The sequence below is a fragment of the Gordionus sp. m RMFG-2023 genome, chromosome 4 (assembly GCF_954871325.1).
Source record: "Gordionus sp. m RMFG-2023 chromosome 4, tfGorSpeb1-WG-v2, whole genome shotgun sequence".
Classification (NCBI taxonomy): domain Eukaryota; kingdom Metazoa; phylum Nematomorpha; class Gordioida; order Chordodea; family Parachordodidae; genus Gordionus; species Gordionus sp. m RMFG-2023.
Genome location: NC_088778.1, coordinates 5,338,209 through 5,358,839, shown reverse-complemented (window position 1 = coordinate 5,358,839; position 20,631 = coordinate 5,338,209). Strand labels below are relative to the sequence as shown.

The following is a 20,631-nucleotide window of genomic DNA, read 5'->3' as shown; positions in this document are numbered from 1 at the left end:
AAATAACTTAAAATATAGTTAATTTATTATCAAATTTAAATTCATATACAAATATGGTTTAGCGTTTTTTAGTGAAATAGATTTTAGCGCTTTACTTATTCATTTATATTATTTATTTTACGGCTTGGGTGGAAGAAGAAGTGACATCTACCGCAGTTTTAATTTTACTGTTAATTGCTACGATTCTCTTAATTACAGAAACCCTAATCATATTGACCTCGTGAGACTACAACAAAAATGCTGACTGATTCTAAGTTTTACACCAATTTAAAGTCTTAAAGGCGAATCAGTATTCGCTATTTTATATTTCATTCTTCATAGCAACCCAGACCATATTGCTCGCATATCGCCATTTTTTTTAAGTGCGGGGGTATTATTTTAACTCGATAAATTGGCGTTATTTTTTGAATATAAATATCTTTTATTTTTGAATTTATTATAGTAATTCAATGCACCCGATCTCATATATAGTAATAGCATTTGATATTAAAAGATATCATTAATATGGTAATTATGTATTCGCTTTGGTGTACAAATATATTATATATAAAATATTATTTTGCACTAACATGGTAAAATGCCGAATTAAAATATAATTTAGGATATATTTTGAAAGAATTATAAGAATAATAAGGAAATATTGTTACAATTAAAAGAAATGACATAAAAATGTTTAATTCGATTTTTATAAAAAATAAAATAAATAATGTAATAAATATATTTTAAAAATGATATCTTCGATGTGTTTAATTAAGTGTTAACGATGTACAAAATTATTATATTTTACGCTAATTTATGAAGAGGCAGCATTATATTTAGCTTGGGTTATTTATTTAAAATGTTTGAATGTAAAAAAAATATACAGTTTTTATGTCACAAATTTAACGCAAAAAAAGAGTCATCTAATGGTTTGGTTAGTCTAATAATTTAATACCGATTATTATTTAAAGTTCATATTAACTAAAAGTTGAATGCACATCACACCATCTTTAAAATTGATGGGATAGATAAATCCTAAAGTCCCGAAAGCATAACGATGTATTTATGAGATGTTAATACTGACTTAATTTTAAATATTAAGCATTTCAGGGAATCTTTTTAAAAAAGAGTGTTTTTTTAACGATTATTAATGCGATTTTGGGGTTTTATGTTAAGGGTGGTGCCCGAATTTTTTTCGATCTAAGGCAGAAAATTTTTGTTTTTGAGTCGAGACGAGAGCCAAAGAACTGAGACAGGGCGATAAGATTCTTTTCGTGTTAGAGACGTTTGAATCTATTGCCTTCAGTTGAAGCTTACCTTTGAATACCGAATATTTTGGAAGTTCGTCGGCAATACCCATATTCCGGGTTTTGGTTAATTGATGATCCCCGATATCAACTATATCCATATTATCCGAATTTACAAACTCAGATAATTTCGAAGTAATATCGCTATTTTGCCCAGTTCTTCTTAATTTGTCGATATCGTGACCTTTAACGAGCTCGGCTCTTTTGGCTTCTTTGCACTTCAGCGCTTCGTTTAGTTTTATCATTTGGTTGTAACGCTTGATTTGCTCCGAAACTGTTCGGTGAGGATTACTCCTAAGGGAATATCTGTCCGAAGAGGCTATCGAATTAGACTTCGCATCGATTGAATCATTGATAGATTCGGCGGATATTTTAGAAATAGGAACCCGCGAAATATTTCCCTCTTTGGCAAAATTATTTTGACCGAAATTGGCGGATTGTTGACTGCCGCCATTTTGGTTAAGCTTGGATAGTTTTGGCCTTTTCTTAGGGGTGTCGGTATTAACAGCATCGCCAAGGTTTTCTTTCGGACATTCTGTGTCACGAAAGAAGGGGAAAGAGAATTCATTTTTTGTGCCAATATTGACTTCCTTATTATTTTCCAGGGTAATATTCATCTTGTTGGAATTATCTAAATTGTTTTCAATATTTCCTAAACTTTCCAGCTTTTCCCTGTAAGTATTGAGACCATTTCGAAGGGAGTTAGGCCTACCTCTTAAAAGGTTAGGCTTTTTGCGCTTGTTGTTGTGAAGATTACTAGAACCGGAACGCTTGACCTTGATAGCAGAACCTTGATTAAGCCTAGTTAGCTGAGGTAACTTACTCAATATCAAATTTTGGTCTAAGTTTTCATTAATATTCTGATCTTTATTGAGAGTATTCAGAGACAATTTCAAAAGTCCTCTGGCGGCTATACTAGCAGGAGAAGGGCTATTGTAGGTTATCATACTTTCTGGGGCAAATATTTGAGAATTTGGAGAAATTTTAGTGGTATCCTCAATCGAACCGGAAATAAAATATTTATTTTTAGCTTCCTGTAATTCTAAATTGGTTTGGGATTCGTGTGGATGTTGATCATATTCATCCTCGAGGGAATCACTAATGATTGAATCGATAGAATACTTGTGTTCAAAGTGGCCGGGTTTTTTGTAATCTGTAATAATGTGATACAATATTAAGAGTCATCTGGGTAGTCATCTCAAAAACAAAACAATGAGTTTTATTAATTAGACAATAATGAGTAAAAATTTTAAAAATTGTCAGAAACTAAACATATTTTACACGTGATGGAGGAGTACATTTTCCAACATAATCATATCTATTTTAAAAAAAGGCGTTAAATAAATTATCATAAATAATTTGAAGATCTGATCAAAAATGCACTCCGGTATGAGTAAAATATCGATATCCTATAAATTTCAGTCAATTTGATCATGAACTTTATTTACAAATTGGCTGAAAATTTTTTTTATGCATAAAAAATCACAAAAAATTTTGAATTTATAAAATAAAAAGAAGTAAGATTTGAAATTGTAAGGTAAAATTTCACCAATGAAATGGGTTGAACCCTTTCGCATAAAAACTTATTAAAATTATTGTCAAAAAAAATATTATTAAGCCGTATATAATTTAAAAAAATTTTAAAGATTCCCTGAATTATATGGTTGATGAAAGGTTTTATTCGTTAACTTGGTTAAAACTAGCAAAGCAATATACAAAAATACCGAATAATTAATACGTGAGCTCAAATCTTTAAAACAGTTACGATATCATAATTACAAACCGGTATACAGATATGTTTTAGAGGCTCGGCTCGGGTGGACGGTACTGGTAGGCCCTGTAAATAATAACGATTAAAACAGGTTTAACGGTTAGGTGTGTTTAAAAGTATCGGAGTTGGCACATTTTGGGCGATTGAATAAATAAATACCTTCAAAGCTTGGTCCCCTTTCTAACATGGGCGCTTCTTGACCCTTCCTACTAACCTTAGACAACGCGTTGAAACCCGGTAGTTGGGAACAGCTCAAACTTTTGCGATCATAATAATTGTAGAGGGCGGAAAAGGTGAAATCCTTATTATCGAACCGCTTTAGTTGACGCACTAGGTTGCATTTACTCAGATTATTGGAGTTGAGACGGCTTAGCTTTTAATAAATAGAAGTTTAATTAATCATTTTTTTATTAATTTATTTGTATTTTTATCTTTCTTTTCTTCTTTTTCATTTTTTTCTCCTTTAATATCTGGAGATTAAATATTCATAAGAAATTTGTCTTATATTTTTTTTGAAAAGCACGTGATTAAAAAGAAAATACAAAGTGATCGTTTAATTATATTTAAAGTTTAAACAAAAAAACAAGTTAAATATCGAAATCATAAAATATATTTAGAATTTAAGTGTACAGGCCCGCGTTTTTCTTTAGGAGGGGGCGATTTGAGTTGCGAAAAATCGAATCGCGACATATTAACGAAAGATGAAACATCTGGGTCGATTTTCTCGTTATCCACCGGCTTATTATCGATTGGTATTTCGAAATCTTCTAATCAGGCGTGAGGAGCGGATGTGGTAGTTGTTCATAAAATAAAGAAATTTTAAAAAAAAGTAAATAAAATAGGGAGGGAGAGGGGGGGGGAAGAAATAAAGGGGTATTAATAAGCATATATTATTTAACTGACAAGTGGGTTTGAACCATTATTAATTTTAATTAGTTACTCACTTATAATTTTTTATTTAATACTATTTACTAACCGTTATAACTGCGTTCATAGTTATTTTCGGTTGATTTAGCAACTTTGTGTTCGACTTCCGTCATTTCCGGTTTGAGGGACGAGGTAACGTGTTGCGCCCCGATTTGGGAAGATATATTATTGGTGGTGTTCAAACTGTTTTCGGTTAGAACCTAAAAATAATGATCATATTTGATTAATTACGTATATTTTTTTTAAACAAATAATTTAAAACTGAAAATATTAATATCTTAAAATGGCGATTAAAATTTTCCAAACACAATTATCGCCTTAAAACGTGCGAAAATAGCGGGGCCGTATTCTATTATAGCGATATTTTAGGCTCGTAAATAGAGAATGCCACGTCCCAATTTAATCCGCTTGACGGTTTGAATCAAAATTTTTTTAAAAAATGGTTGAGTGCAGAAAAGGTTTCTAGGTCCAATAAATATAAATCGAGTTTAGTTTCCAATAGACGTGCAATCAGCTGGCCCTTTTTTTCGAAAATATATTTTCGAATAGAGGATGGGGTCCGATCCAGACCATAATGGATTTCTTGTTCTACAAGTAAGTCGCGCGTTTATCGATATATCGTTGGCTGAGAATTAGATCATTCCATCTCTACTTAATTTTACGGGCGAAACAGTTTTTAAAAAATTTAAGTTTCTATTGTCTTCATTCGATAGGATGGATAACCCTATATTCAACTTATATAAATATTTCGGATTTTTTTTCCCACGTAAATAAGAATAATTAAATTATAAAAAATTAATTGGCAAAACACGGATATGGAATAACCCAATTCTCCAAGCGACGATATATAAAAATCCAAATTCACTTTATTAATTTTTCTAATAAGAATCTTTCGATAAACTGCTAATCAACGTAAATGGAACATTTTTCCTTCAAGGAATGGGTAATTTATTAAAAATAATAAGGGGGTTTAGCAAATCTTTAAATTTTTAAATTCGCAGTGTAGTTATGATTCCGGCAATATCACGTTTTCAAAAATAAATATTTAAAAAAGGAACGTTAAAATTTTTTTAAAAAAAACATAAGTAAATGAGGCATTCCTATAATTTTGAGAAACCCTTAAGACATATATCTCAATACATAGAACAATTATATTTATTATTGTGTATTATTTTATTTTTGTAAAACTTACGTTTAACCCATTTTGCGAAGAGGAGGGCCTATTTTTGTCCAAGGAAGCTAATTTAAAGAATAGCTTTCTTACCCCTGTCACGCCTTTGGGAATCAATCTTATAAGGTGAAAAATTGTCGAAACAAATTTATATAAATAGTTCCTTTTTATATGCAGCCATATTAATCAAGGACTCGGAACATTCTAGAGCTGAAATGCGAGACTCAAGGCGAACCCTATTTTTTTTACAAAAAATCAGCCCAATAAACATTCCTGAGTTTTCAGAAGGTATCCCCAAAAGCTTCCAAAAGGTCCATGGTTCTCAGGAAAACATTTTGGGGGTTTGGGAACGTTGTGAAAGTTCTGATAATTCGTAGTAAAATTTTAAATCTTAAAAGAATTGGGACAAATAATGCTCTTTCGAGGTGTCCCCGAAACAAATGCAAAAAAAAAATTGACACATAGCCTTGCTTACAAGATAGATAAACCAAAAATATGTACCTTTTATTATGCTTGCTGCGTGGGTATTTATCGCCGCTTTCTGCGTTTTTTAATTTTTGAGTCGAATTGTAGAGATGCTTGGTTGAGTATTTATTATCTGAGGGAATATGAAAACAATTTATTTATAAAATGTCAGTTAGGTAAGATTAATGGCTATAATGACATCATATTATTAGCCAATCAATAATATATATGATATTCATACTATTAATTTTCTTCCATGATAAATTCACCACTTAAAAAAATTTGATTTTTAAACTGATCCTTAAATTTTTTTTTATATAGATAATAATATAATGTACTCGCTAATAAAAAAAATCATCTCTACCAGGTTTAAAATATCACTAGATATAAATAGAGGGTAAAAGATTTAAATGGTAGATGTGAATGATTATATCGTCCAAATAAGGTCAAAATAATGACTGTCAGAAACCTATCAAAATATTTTGTTTCAATTTTTTTTAGATAGATATTAGCGGTCTGCAATAGGCGAGTTTTAGCCAAGAAGCCCGCCCACTTCTTATATATTTTTAACCCGCCAGCCGCCACCCACCCAATATTTAAAATATTTTAGGAAGTCCGCCCACGTCCGCCCGAAGAATAGGCGTGCGGGCTAAAAAAAGCGCCCATTGCAGACCTCTAATAGATACTTCAAGTTGGAATGTTGAGGGTTGGTTAAAGTTATGATAATTTAATCACTTGACAATTAACGAAAATATGTAAATTTTTAAATCGTTAGGTCAAAAAAAAGTAGTTACGAAATACATTTTTTGTTTGACATTTTGAAATATTATTTTTAGTAAGAACTTTATATATATACATAAAAAACCCTTTGGTTTGTTTGAAGGTAGGGTCCGAAAAAACATTCACACCCCCAAACTCTCTGCTTTATATAATAACTATCCAAAAAATAAGATAATAAATAATATTTATTCACTCAAAGTGGAATCGGAAGATTTGGCTAAGACTTCTTCACTCAAGGAGCTGATCTTGCAAAATTTTTGTCTCAACGATTTACTATGTAATGAAAAAAATAAAAAACGCTTTATATACTATATGTTAGTGTCAAATGTGTTTTTTTTTCGTCACGTGTTATTTTTTTTTAAACATTAAATTCTAATTTGAGCGCGTATTCTGATTTTATTCGAAATATATTTAGAACAAATATTAGGCCCGACTAAACCTAAACATACCCGGTAACCTGTTCTTTTGCAGATCTCTTTACCCTACATTCATAACTGGCGAAAATTCGTGCTAAATGTGAATGTAGGGTAATGTAATGTATTAAAGTTCCAAATTTTTTTTTGTTTGAATATGTTAAAAAGCCTAGGAAAAAATACTTATATAAAATAATAGCAAATTTTTTTAACCAATCAAAAAAGAAGAAGAAAAAATGTGTAACGCGATTCTAGAAAGGGGTACTAAATAAACGAATTTTCTTTATTCGATTGATCAATTGAATAAATGAACTCAGACCGTATGGTACATGTCACCACGATATACATGTTTTGACAGATTTTGACAGATAATGGTCATGTTAGATAAAAAAATAAATAAAATTAAAGTAGGTTGGCCAGCCTATGCCTATGGCACCAAGATACTTATCCCCTAAATAATTATTTATTTTTTTTGAAATTTTTCGATTACTTTCTAGCCGACGAATTCTGGGAGAATGGGGATTCGAAATCACTAGTAGCGTCATTATATTCCATATTCTCGTTCGTTAGATTAGGAACGGAAGGGCTTTTACAGGAATCCTTATTCATCATTCCTGAATATCAGTAAAAATAAATAGGACAAATATAGGGTGATAATTTTTTTAAAAAATCATTTTTCTTCCACATAATAAATTATGCTACAGAGACGTTCGTAGGCCGGGCAGGCCTGTAGCCCTATATTATTTTTTCGAGCGGGCTTGGGTTTTTGAAATTTATTATTGGGCTTGCAATTTTTCATTTAAATTTAGCTTATTTAAGAATGATTGCTAACTTATGTAAAAATATTGCAATTTTTTATTTCCAATAATAATATATTTTAATATTGCACACAAGAAATATTGTTTATTTATTAAATAGAGTAAATTAAATTTTGGATATGGAGTTGGGAATTTTTTTTAAATTTTAAATATGAGTTGGGCCAGGTCTGGGCCTAAAAATTTTTTTTTTAACTGAGGGCCTAAGCTGGACCTGATCAAACAATTAAGGCAAACGAAGGTCTCTAAGATTACTATATCTAGCCATTCAAAGTGGTAAACTTTATCAATCAATCATTACATTCTTCAATATTTTATATAAATTTGATATATATGAGCAAGCAGGTCTTTATTAACAAAAAAAAATTAAAAATAACCTCCCCCCTCCCTTCCTCCCTATATCGTCAAGATGATCTTGTAAAAAAAATATATATAATAAAATTAAGGCCCAAGAGCTAAACATTACAATTACCATTTTTAGTTATTTGGCTTTTATCGACGCTAAAGTTTCTAACACTCCCTCGATTAGTATCAGCTTTTATCTCCTTATCGCAATAAACGATTTTGCTCGGGTAAGGGGGGTTATAAGGTTTGACCACACATTTTTTAAAACCGTGTTTAAGACCTAAATAAATATTTAAAAAAATTAAGATTAATTGGAAAGAATCAATGACATATAATAATACCTAGACTGACAATGCATTCATTAAAAGTGAACATCAATGAAAACAGCTGGGAACGCCATTTTGATTACCCATATCATTATTAAAAAATTTTAAATGAGAGGCCAATTTATTCATATGTCTGACGCAAACTTTATTAAAGAATTTCCTGATCATCGAGATAACAAGGAAGCAAGTTATCAAATTAATAGTATTTTTCAACATGATCATAATTACTATATGGGTTACCAAAATGGCGGGTCCAGCTGATTTGCTTTTAACGACGCTTAAAAATGCATTTTAATGAAGGAATCGTCAGTCTAGGTATTATTATACGTCATTGGAAAGAATTTAATCTGGTGCATAATATATTAATTATTATTTATAATTGCTTAATATCAATAGACAACTAAAATATACCTCGAGAAATGAATGTACCATGATATCTCATAATAAACAAATTAAATTTAAGTTTGAATAGATACTTTTAAAAGCTTTGAAACTATAATAATTTGGGGTCATTCCATGCCAAACCGATCAGGGTTAGGTCGACCCCTTTCAATTTTGAAAAAAATTATTGTTATAAATTAAGATTCTTGCAATCTATTCTCGGGCAAAATTTTAGCCTAGTAACTTTTATACTTTTGGAGAGATATCTAAGGTTCAAAGCATGAAAAATTTCCTTATTATGCGAGTGTCTTTAAAATTATTAAATTAATGGTTGATTACAGGTTATGCAACTATATATGATAAAAATAAAAAATACCTTTTTATCTTTAGAGTATAAAAGTAGAAAATTAATTTTTAAAAATTTTTAGACCTCCTATTCCCAGAATAAAGTTTGAAATCCTCATAACGAAAATTGGGTTAAACCGTTTATTTTTATACTAATTTAGATAAATATTACTATTACCATTCTATACGAGTATTAAAAAAAAATTAGAGTGGTGCCTACTATACGACTTCATAGGTAAAATTGATGGCGTTTAATTTTAATTAGCTTAACATTCTTAATTTATCTAATGTATCTACATAAATATTTTTATATAATAACTTTCTCTACCAGGATCCTATCCAACAGAAGAACTACCTTTATATTATATTTTATTATGCATTTATATCACGATTATGTTTTGATAATTCTTTTGGAGATGAGAATATCGTAGAGAAGGTATTATATAAAAAATAATCATATAGATACATTATTAAAAATATTCGGCTAATAATTAAACACCATTTATAAGAAAAAAATTTATTTTTCATTTTTTTAGACGTGTTTTTATCGATTTTGCATATGAAGTAGTATAGGCACAACTCTATATTTTTTAATACTCATACAGAATGGTAGTAGTAATGTTTATCTAAAGTTTCATAAAAATCGGTTTTACCCAATTTTGGTTATGAGGATTTTAATTCTGGGAATAAGAATTTCATTTATTTTGATACTAGATTTATATATAATTTCGTAATTTTTAATCAATCATTAATTTAATAATTTAAAGACACTGGCTAAAAGGCAGCTTTTCGTGCTTTGACCTTAGAATCTTCTAAAGTATAAAAGCTAGGATATTTAATAATTTAAAGACACTCGCTAAAAGGCAGCTTTTCGTGCGTTGACCTTAGATATCTTCAAAAGTATAAAAGCTAGGAGGCTAAAATTTTTCCCAAGTATAGATTACAAGAACCTTAGTTTATATACACGAATATTCATCCAATCTAAAAGGGGTCGGAAGAATCATGTTTTTTTGATCGATTCGACATGGAATGACCCCTTTGTAACCTCATATGCGGGTAATTAAGCTTTTAAAAAATGGATCTTAGTATCAACGACATTAATACTATCCTAGATGAAGGGATTAATTTACTAATAGGGCAATATTGCTTAAATGCCTTTCACTTTTTCGCCTAAATTCATTTCAATAGTAGGCTTCCATGTAAATATACTTTTTAATGTTTGAATCATCGGTCTAGGTTAATATTAATATCATTGGAAGGAAGGAAGGTATGAGCCATCCGAAATTCGTAATAAAACTCATAATATCGAAAACCCTAGATAACGGCTATTCATGACTCTTTGGAAAAATAATTTAAATATAGGGCATATAAATATTATGGTAAAGTCAAACAAAGCAAACCATTGACTAAAGATCCACTCCTCCTATGCTTTTTCTTTCCGCTTGAGTTAGCGAAGTTGACGTTACCCTTACCACTATAGCCACAATAAATATTATTCTCCCTTTTTTCGGACGTATTTCCGTTTTCCCTCCTTTTAAACATCGTGACAGAGCTTTGATGTTTAGGCGTTTTGTGAGAAGATGAAGGGTTACAATACGGATTCGTTCTAATCTTGACGTGAGTGACAGTCGTTGTCGTATCCATGTTCAGATAGCTGTCAGTCGACTGAGAAAGGCTTTGAATAGGGCCGGTCTGCGAATTGTTTTCCGTGTCCCCAAGTTCACTACCATGCGATGTATAAAATCATGAGATTTAATGATAATTTCATGTGGATTTATTCTATATTCCAAAACCAAAGATTCATCTTAAATTCTCGTAATAATGATTGACAAATTTTTAAAAAGGCGCATTGAAGGTTTAATTTGATAAATTGTCAAGTGCAGCTACCTGGTATATATATGTTAGTCACCATTTTTTTTTGGTTTTACTCTATCATATATTATAATATTTTACGAGATCATTTGTTATCAAAAGATAATTGACGTGAGACAATAATCAAAATTAATACCCGTCTTTAATGGGCAGGAGTCGATAAATGCAGTGAGGAACCCAGCCGAGCCTTTCGGAATGGTTTATAAAAATGGTTATGATTTTGATCCACGGGACAAATTCTTTCCACGACAGCGAAATTATGTCGTGCAAAAAGTTTGGCGTCATGAGCGTAGCCAAGTTATCGGCCGCCATTTTATTGAGATGAGATTTGAGGTTGACTTTTGAGAGCAAAATGAAGGTATACCTTATATCATGTTTTTTTTTTAAAAAAATTAAAATTTTTCTAGAGGATCATTAAATTTTTTTTTTAATTTAATAACTTAGAAAATGAAAGCTAACTATCTTGATTTTCTTCTCCTTTTTTATTAAGTTTAAATGTTTTTATATTTTTTTAAGCACTTTTTCCAAATAATAGTTCAATATAACTTCTCCTTTTCATTTAAGTCTGAATGTTTTTATATTTTCTTAAGCACTTTTTTTAACATAATAGTTCAATATAAGAACCCCAAGGAAGCTAATTTCCAGCTGTTTTGCATCATTCTATCCACAGGAAGAGTGAGAATTGAATTTTAAAAAATAATTTGACAGGAAAATTAACTGAAAGCTATTAAAAAATCTTAACTCTACCCACTCACCCCCTTCTCTTTAAAAAAAATCCCAAAACCAGAGCTTAAGATTTTTTCGAGAATCCTTTAAAATTTTGATCAAATTTTACTTAAAAAAAAATTCCACATCACTTAAAATTAATACAAACCAAAAAAGTTGTTTAACTTATGCCAAACAAAAATAAGCATCAAAATTAAGTCTAACCGGGTGACATACCATGAATAATTTTTTTTTTAAAAAAAGCTCTGTCTTAAACGTACCTCAGTATGTTGATATTCTGATAAGGTAACAGCAAAAAAAGCGCGAGTAAAGCTTCGATTCTCTCCTGACCGTTTCCTTCTGTAGTATCCTTGCTAGTTCTGTAGGCCTGAACAAAGGGAGCCCATAAATGGGTCGGAAATATCGGCTCCGGCAGCTTGGAAAAGAACAGTTTGAAGAGGCAGCAGGCGTCAAATACGTTAAAATTTATGTTGGAAGGGAGATGAAGGTTTTTGTCGATAAATTTCTGGGATGATTGAAATAAGTTTTTAAAGTAATTTTAAAAAAATGAACCCAGCCCGATTTTTAACTCTTTTTTCTTCTTAGGCTCAAACCGGCCCATGGGGTGGACTGAGAGGCAAAGGGGGCCCGCTCTAAAATATTCCAAAACTTTGGAAAAGAGGGGGCGTTTCCGCATACCGTCTCAAAACAAAAAAAAAGTTGTTAAAAGGGGAGCTAAATTCGTTTTTTGATCAATATTTTTTGAAGGCGGGTCCTCCAACGGAATAAACGAACATATGGTAGAGAGTATACATTAAAAAGTCCGCCCCCTGATCCCGGCCTGACTTGTAAGTGCTCTACTTCAAGTCGCAAACGATAAAGAATTGCCCCTCCCCTCACCCTCAGAAATATGTCCAACTTATAAAAAAAAAATAGTGATCGAAAATTCGAAGTCACACCCCGAATGTTATTTAGTAGGGAAGAATAAGAAAACGCATTTACTTGAACTTGGGTTTGTCTTGGACAAGAGCCGGATTTTCGAAACAGGCCTTCGACCTCCAAATTTTTCTCTATCATAATTCCCAAATTATGTAATATCCTGTTGAATTTCGTACATTACATTTTACATGATATCGAATATAATAAATTTATATGAATTATGATTCATTACTTGGGAACAGATGTTCCGAGATCATCCACTATTGTGTATTCAAGATTGGAGAGCGCATTCCCAAAAAACCCATTATTCTTTGACGTGTTCTGATTTATTGTAAAATAGAACATTTTATTATATTATAGTAAAAGATATTAATATTTTGATTAAATAAATATCATTTCTAAATATATATAAGTATATTTTATAAAAAATAAAGATTGAAAAAAATAAATTTTATTTAAAGTAGTCATCTGTATCTGGCCTATTTTTTCAAGCCCGGACCGGCCCGAACCCGTTTTTTTTAAAAAATGTTTTTCCGGTCCGGCTGAACCAGAATTATTTTTTATTTATCCCGAAATAAAAATTATTTGTCCGTCCGATAGAAGTTAATTTTTTATATGTAACATTTTGTATTAAAAATATTTCAATAGTCAATTTATTTAATATTTAATTATTTATTTAAAATACATTATTGTATACGCGACTATAAGTTAATTAGCTTCATATTTATAATTAAATTATCATTTAAAAATATTGAAGTATCAACATTTTCTGGTTTCAATCTATTGCTTCTTTCTTCTAATGGCCTTAAAAAGTTCGCCCTGAAGTTGTGGACGTTGCAGAAATTGCTAGAATCTTTGCGACCAATTTTGTCATCTTTGGTAATATAATTTCATTTTTACTCCACCATTTTATTATAACTTTTTTCCGGATATAAATTTTCTGTGTTCTCTTTTATATACAAATTCATATAAACTTCAAGCTCATCTGTTTTTTTTTGATATTCCTCCTCATTGTTCTCGCATCTTTCATATTCATTATCTGATATATAAAAATAGGGTAGATAGAACAATTTTAAAAATTTATTAATTAATTACGTTTAGATTTATTAGGGGATTCAACAATTTGAGAAATGCCCATGCCCCATTTAGGTAGAAATAAGATATGGGAAAATTTCGAAGATGTTTTTGAATGATAAAAATAAAAAAAAACTTGACTATGTTAAATGTAAAAGTATATTACAATGTAAAAATATCTGGTAATTATCACTTAAGACGTCACAAGTGCGTTAAGAATGACGATTCATCAATTCCTGAAATAATTGAGTTATTGACTGTAGTGTGATTATTCTCCATCCAACTACTTTATCAAGAAATGCATTATGACAGATCAAATTAGAACAAATTTAGTGAATAAATAAAAATGGTCAATTATTTGATAAAAACTACTACGCTACCATTGATATGTGGGCAGATTCTTTCAAAAAGTTTCCCTATTATTTAACCGTTTCTATTCATTATATCGAAGGTGAAACTTTGTATAAACATGTTTTATTTACTAGTAAGTTTAAAGAAGAGAAGCGATAATTTTCAAGGATTGTTCCTTAAGAGTATTTCGAAAGAACTGTATTTAACAGATGTGCGCTGCAATTTAATCTGGTATATTTTTCTATGGCTTTAATTATATTAGCTCATTGATCAGATATAAATATTATATTATTAAGGATTGTTCCTTAAGAGTATTTCGAAAGAACGGTATTTAACAGATGTACGCTGCAATTTAATCTGGTATATTTTTCTATGGCTTTAATTATATTAACTCCTTGATCAGATATAAATATTATATTATTAAGGATTGTTCCTTAAGAGTATTACGAAAGATATTTAACAGATGTGCGCTGCAATTTAATCTGGTATATTTTTCTATGGCTTTTATTATATTAGCTCCTTGATCAGATATAAATATTATATTATTCAACTTGATAGGGATTTATTCCAATTGCAGCAAAATTTTGTAGCATTTCCTTGTGTATGTTCTAGGCGATTTTTTTCTTCTCTTCTTTAAACTTACTAGTAAATAAAAAAATGTTTATATAAAGTTTCACCTTCGATATAATTAATAGAAATGGTTAAATAGGAAATTTTTTTGGAAGAATCCTTCCATATATCAGTTGTAGCAGGGCAGTTTTTATCAAATAATTGACCGTTTTTTATATTCCCTAAATTTGTTTTAATATGATCATTCATAAGTCATAACCATTGAATTTCTTGATAAGGTAGTTGGATGGGGAATAACGCTACAGTCAATATTACCATAAAAGAGCCAATTCGAATAAAATGTTGAGCCATTCTCATAAATCCATCTCCGATTATCGAGTTAAAAACAAGCATGTCCTTGTATAAATAGTAGATCATGGTATCACATATTTTTTTTTAATAGTTAAGGAAGTATTTATATCTATAGTTTTCTTTTGAATATACTGAGGAATAGATGAATCGGCATTCTTAACGCACTTGTGACGTCTTAAGTGAGAATTACCAAGATATACTTTTATATATACTTTCACATTTAACATAGTCAATTTTTTTTTATTTTTATCATCAAAAACATCTTCAAAATTTTCCCATATTTTGTTTCTACCTAAATGGGGCATAGGTGTTTCGATCTAAAGATACATTAATTTATAAATTGTTAAAATTGTTCCATCTATATTTTTATATATCAGAAATGAATATGAAAGATGGGAGAACAATGAGGAGGAATGTCAAAAAAAGGGGAACAGATGAGCTTGAAGTTTATATGAATTGGGATAGATCCGGAAAAAAATATATTAAAATGGTAGAATAAAAATGAAATTATATTACCAAAGATGACAAAATTGGCTAAAAAGATTCTAGCAATTCCTGCAACGTCCACAACTTCAGAGCGAACTTTTTTTTCAAAGACTGGAAGGTTATTAGAAGAAAGAAGAAATAGATTGAAACCAGAAAATGTTGATGCTTTAATATTTTTAAACGATAATTATAAATATAAAGCTGATTTATGGTTGTGTAATTTAATATTATCAGTCTTGTTAAGGAGCGCCGCTACATTTTTTCAAAAAAAGCTGGCAGGAGCGGGAGTAGCTCTTTTTAGGGCTTTAAATTTAATATATAAATTATATTATTTTTTAAATATTAATAATATTTGTTAATTAAAATTTAATGAAATTAAAATTTTATTTTATTTAAATTTATTCATTATTAAATGTTGAGCCGAGTTTTATATTGATTTTTCATCTAATCATTTGAAACATTAAACATCAGTTTTTCCTTTTTATATTAAAAATTTTTTGAAAAATCTTGTAAGTCATATTAATATTCATTTTATAGATATATAAATTAGGAATGGATAAAAGATCCAAAAAATATGGAACTAAAAGCCAGATTAATTAATTTTTTAAGGAAACAAATACCCGACGGAAAAATAGCTACAACTAGTTCACGGGAACCTTGTAATGATTTGGAAGATTTCCTTGGATTCCATGAAATCGATTACCATGAAAATAATATATTGGATAGATATTTTTTAAATAATGATAGCAAAATTACTATTTTTGAACATTTCCATGAATTAAAAAATATTTATATTAAAATACAATACCCCGCTTCCCTCTAGTGCTCCTGTGGTGCGCCTATTTAGTATCGCAAAACAGGTCTTAGGGGAGAAGCGTGGGTGTTTGTTAGATTCTAATTTAGAAAATTTATTACTTTTAAAAGCTAATAAAAGATTATAAATATTTTGATATATCATATAATATAAATAAAACGTTTTGATAAAAATATGATTTTGTTTCGTGTACCTTCTAAAAAAATGAAAATCAAAGGAGCGGTTATGGAGCGGCACTCCATTAGTTGGAGCGGGAGCGCTCCTTTTAATATGTAGTAGCGGGAGGCGGGAGTTCGCTCCTTTTGAGAAGGTAGAAGCGGGAGCGGGAGTCGCTACTTTTAAAAAGGAGCGTTAACAAGACTGAATATTATGGTTATTTTTGATAGTAGTATTTTAAATGAATAATTAAATACTAAATAAATTGTCTATTGAGATATATATTTGTTATACAAAATGTTATAAAAAATAAACTAAAAGCTATAATAGAAAAAAAAAATTAAATTAATTCCTATCGGGCGAACAAATAATTTTTGGACAAATCAAAAAAAAAAAATTCGGGTTCGGGCTGGGCCGGTAAAATTTTTAAAAAAATCGGGTGCGCGTCGGGCTGAGAAAACATTTTAAAAAAAATTTCGGACCGGACCGGGCTTGAAAAATTAGGTAGGATGCTGATCACTACTATATACTATATAACAATTCGTATTAGAGAACCATCTACGTAATAAACAGATACTAAATATCAGTTAAGCGATTTTCTTTTTGAACAATTATATCTACCAAAAGTAACTTTATATGTACCAGTGTTGGGATGCTACTTTAGCCTTCACGGGCTATTCGAAGCCCGACCTGATCCTCGGGCTCGGGGCGGGCTGCAAGAGACAGCCTAAACCTCGCCAACCCGTTAGTAAAAATGTAATTAATGGAATCGAAAATTTAATTATATTAATTGTTTTTAGTGATAAAAAATTTAAACCTAAACCAAAGGGCTTAGACAGTTTTTTGGGCTCTCCCAAAAGCCATATCTAAAAACACCCATTTTTAAATTTATCCATGAACCTTACCTTAAAAACGGGTTCGGTTAGGGCTCAAAGTTTCATTTTATTTTCCTTGCTGATTTTATTTATTCCTTTTGCATTTTCCTCAAATTTTTTGAATGTAATATACAGAACAATTTATTAATTAATTTAATACAATACCTATTAATTATAAATTAGGGTAGGTAAAATAGGAAATAAAAATTACACGAAATTTATTAAATTTTTTCAAGAATATTTTCTATATCTAGAAAGAAAAAAAATTCATCAGAGCATAATTAGAAATTTGTGTATTGTCTGTCTTCCATCTTTTTCGTGATTATAAACTAATTTTAAAAAAATAATCCGAGATGGAGCATCAGAGATCTACAGGTTAGACAGACCCTATGCCCGGATACACGGGCCAGACCCTTTTTCCGGCCAAACCTAAGAAATAAATTTTTAAATCCCGGGTCGAGTCGAATATTTAAAACCCGGGCTGGGCCTAAAAAAATCTGTGAAAAATTAAAAGGTCGGGCCGAGCAAGTCGTACATAAAAAACTTTCGAGCCTTACAATTTATATATACTATTATAAAATCAGAAAATACAGCCTTTGGATTTTAAAATTTTCGAAGCGATTATTTTGATTCACTATTTGAAAATATTGAAATATGTTAATTTGTATTTTAAGAGCGGAGAGATATAAGAGCCTTAATTGATATTAGGAGAGAATAAAATAATTAGATATAAATATTTAAAATGTGATAGCGGGAGAAAATTCGCATAAAAAAAGTTAGAACCGTGGCAGACTTTTTGTAAAATTTTAGCGAGCTGGAACTGACTTTTTCTATTGTTTTAGGGTTTATAAAATACAGTTCTGCTAAAGTAGCGCGCTACTTTAAAATAAAAAATAGTTGATAGTGATGGTTTACTACTAATTTTAGATTTTCAATTTTATATAATAAATACACCATGAAAATTATAATATATTTATAATTATTTCTAAAAATCATAATCTTAATTAGTTTTGAAATTCATATTTAAAAATTTGCATTATAAATCTAATTTTCAAAATAGATTAAAATGTCGACGAAAGAGATTGATATTGAAGATAATTTTGGTACAGATCATATCGACAAAGTAATTTCGCTGGAAGATGATAATAATATATATATATATATATATAGCAATAAAGATTTGTTGTAACACATTTCCATATATGCTTAAAATAATTCTCATATAGTTTTTAACTGCCGTAATTATTGTAAAAAAAAACATTTTTATATAATTAAAAAAATATTTATTATTAAATTTTTTAAGACTATATGAATTAGGAAATTGATTTATGTCCAAAACTTGTTTCAAAACATAGTTAGCGAAATCGTACGATTTTCATTCACATTACAAATTTAACGTCTGGTAATTGTAAGCGATTTTAATAATATTTCATTTCCATCGTATTATTATTTTTATACAAAATGATGAAGAATAAGGCTAAATTTTACTCCTTCAAAATGGAGATTTCAACAGTCTAGAAAATTTATAGGACCACATGCCTAGCTATTTGACAATTAGCATTCATATGCCACAACCTACTCTCACTGGCTTTGTAAGGATAGCAAAGGATTTTGAAAGGAAGTGTAATTTACCAAACTACCCCAATCTGGCAGTGTTCTACAATTACAAGCATTTCTTCTATGTTGTACTGCCAGGTTTATGAATTTATTATAAATTTTTACTAATTAAATATTGCACCATAAATTAAACATTGTAATGAACATAAATATAAACCTTGATAAATGACAAAAATACAAAGGAATTGTCAAACATATGAGATTTATTATTCCTTAATTATACAAGACAATCCAATATTATATAAAAATATTCTTATTTTGTTTATTTATATATTTTTTTTAAAAAAAAATTGTTTTTACATTTTATAGTGATATTTTAATAAAAATAAATCTACCTTCTGTGTCTGACACTACAAGTCTATATTATAAAGATTTTTATATATTATAATTCAAAAGTATATTTTCATTATTAATAAATTATTTTCTATATATTTTTTGATAGCTTTTTATAATTTTGATTCATCTTTTTCATTCTTAAAAAAAAATATGGGACAAAAATCTATCCTTTCCAAAATAAATTTACTAATTTCTAAAAATTTAATAAATTGATATCCATTAGATGGAGTGTTAATATGAAATATATTTTTTTTTTTACGGTATCATTAAAGACATTATAAATAAATAGTGCGCACAAATTGAGCGTTCACTTTTTGCCGCCATTTTTAAATAAAAAACGTAACGCGCGGCCTGATCCGATGAAAAATATAGATACGTCCCTCATTTATTTCCATTTTATAATTGTTCACAGTCCATCTTTTTTGATTTAGTTTTGTGATATTGGTTTTTACTTGACGGCCCATTGAAATTTTGAACTGTCTCTCTTCCGTGTACCCATCACTTCTAAACTCTTAACTTTGTTTCCAATATCATTTTCGGACCTTCTCATCGTATTTCCATACCATCTAAATTTGCTTACAGTGATTTTGGGGTTTTATAGATATTACCTTTAAACTTCCTAGTATCTATCATCCTCATTATCTGTAAACTACTCCCGTCTTATTCTAGTGGTCTGTTGCTTAAAAAAATTTGGGGCCGAAGGGGGGGGGGGCATGCTATAATTTTTTTACATTAAGAATATACATAAATTCGTTTATTTATATTCATATTTTAAAAATAATATATCACAAATTTAATACTAAGGTTATCTATACAAATTAAAAAAATATATATAAATAATGAATTTAAAAAATTCTCGTAAATATTTCATTTTTTTTTCGTTTTCTTTAAACTGTATTTCCAACCTTTTTTGAAAAGATCTTAATCGCTCCCGCGATAATTACTTTTCCATATTGTGCCGATTCCATTTCATTCCTAAGCTTGTTCGATCACGTACCATGATCAAATTCATAAGAGGAACGCCTCTTTCACACTCGACAATATTGTAGGATAAATTATCCACAAGGAATTTTTGAAATTTTATATCTTCATAGATATATTGTTCGAAGCCCATTAATCGTTTCAGATTAATTTAATTTGAATCCTTGGCAGATTTTCTTTTATTTCGCGTCCCATCAATCGCAAATCTAGGTTCTTGGACCAATTTTATTTTTATTTCCTATTATTTTTCGCTCATTTTGTCTGATTGCGTGGATTGTGCCAGTAGTCAATCTTCCAGGCATGATGCCAAGCTGAGTTTACCTATTTTGACATGTCTTTTAGCCCATTTATTTTATTATTTTTTAGTAAAGTTTAAGATAGATGGACATTTTCATAATAATAATAATAAAAGGAATCAAGATTCAATTTAGGTGAAATGTATAAAAAAAATCGAATTATTTTAAAAGATGAAGTAGCTA

The 20,631-nt window shown here is 29.5% G+C and overlaps 1 protein-coding gene across 1 annotated transcript; it reads right to left on the bottom strand.

Annotated features, from left to right (window-relative positions):
* Nucleotides 1–943: 943 nt before the first annotated feature.
* On the bottom strand, nucleotides 944–13,679 carry LOC135928544 (uncharacterized). Its single transcript, XM_065465000.1, has 16 exons — nucleotides 13,637–13,679; nucleotides 13,516–13,580; nucleotides 12,774–12,862; nucleotides 12,605–12,701; nucleotides 11,884–12,128; nucleotides 11,034–11,261; nucleotides 10,426–10,748; nucleotides 8,101–8,253; nucleotides 7,304–7,427; nucleotides 6,594–6,673; nucleotides 5,657–5,753; nucleotides 5,177–5,273; nucleotides 4,034–4,184; nucleotides 3,688–3,824; nucleotides 3,217–3,430; nucleotides 944–2,439 (listed from the first exon to the last, which is right to left on the bottom strand). The coding sequence occupies exons 1-16, from the start codon at nucleotides 13,677–13,679 to the stop codon at nucleotides 1,151–1,153; spliced, it is 3,432 nt and encodes a 1,143-aa protein (XP_065321072.1). The 3' UTR covers nucleotides 944–1,150.
* Between the last annotated feature and the right edge of the window lie 6,952 nt (nucleotides 13,680–20,631).

Bases quoted from the DNA above. Each gene is read 5' to 3' on its own strand.
- LOC135928544 (XM_065465000.1), bottom strand. From the start codon at position 13,679: ATGGGCATTTCTCAAATTGTTGAATCCCCTAATAAATCTAAAC. The intron at 11,262-11,883 runs GTACGTTTAAGA...ACATGATATAAG, and splicing joins CAGAATATCAACATACTGAG to GTATACCTTCATTTTGCTCT. The intron at 10,749-11,033 runs GTATTAATTTTG...ATCGCATGGTAG, and splicing joins CTCCTGCCCATTAAAGACGG to TGAACTTGGGGACACGGAAA.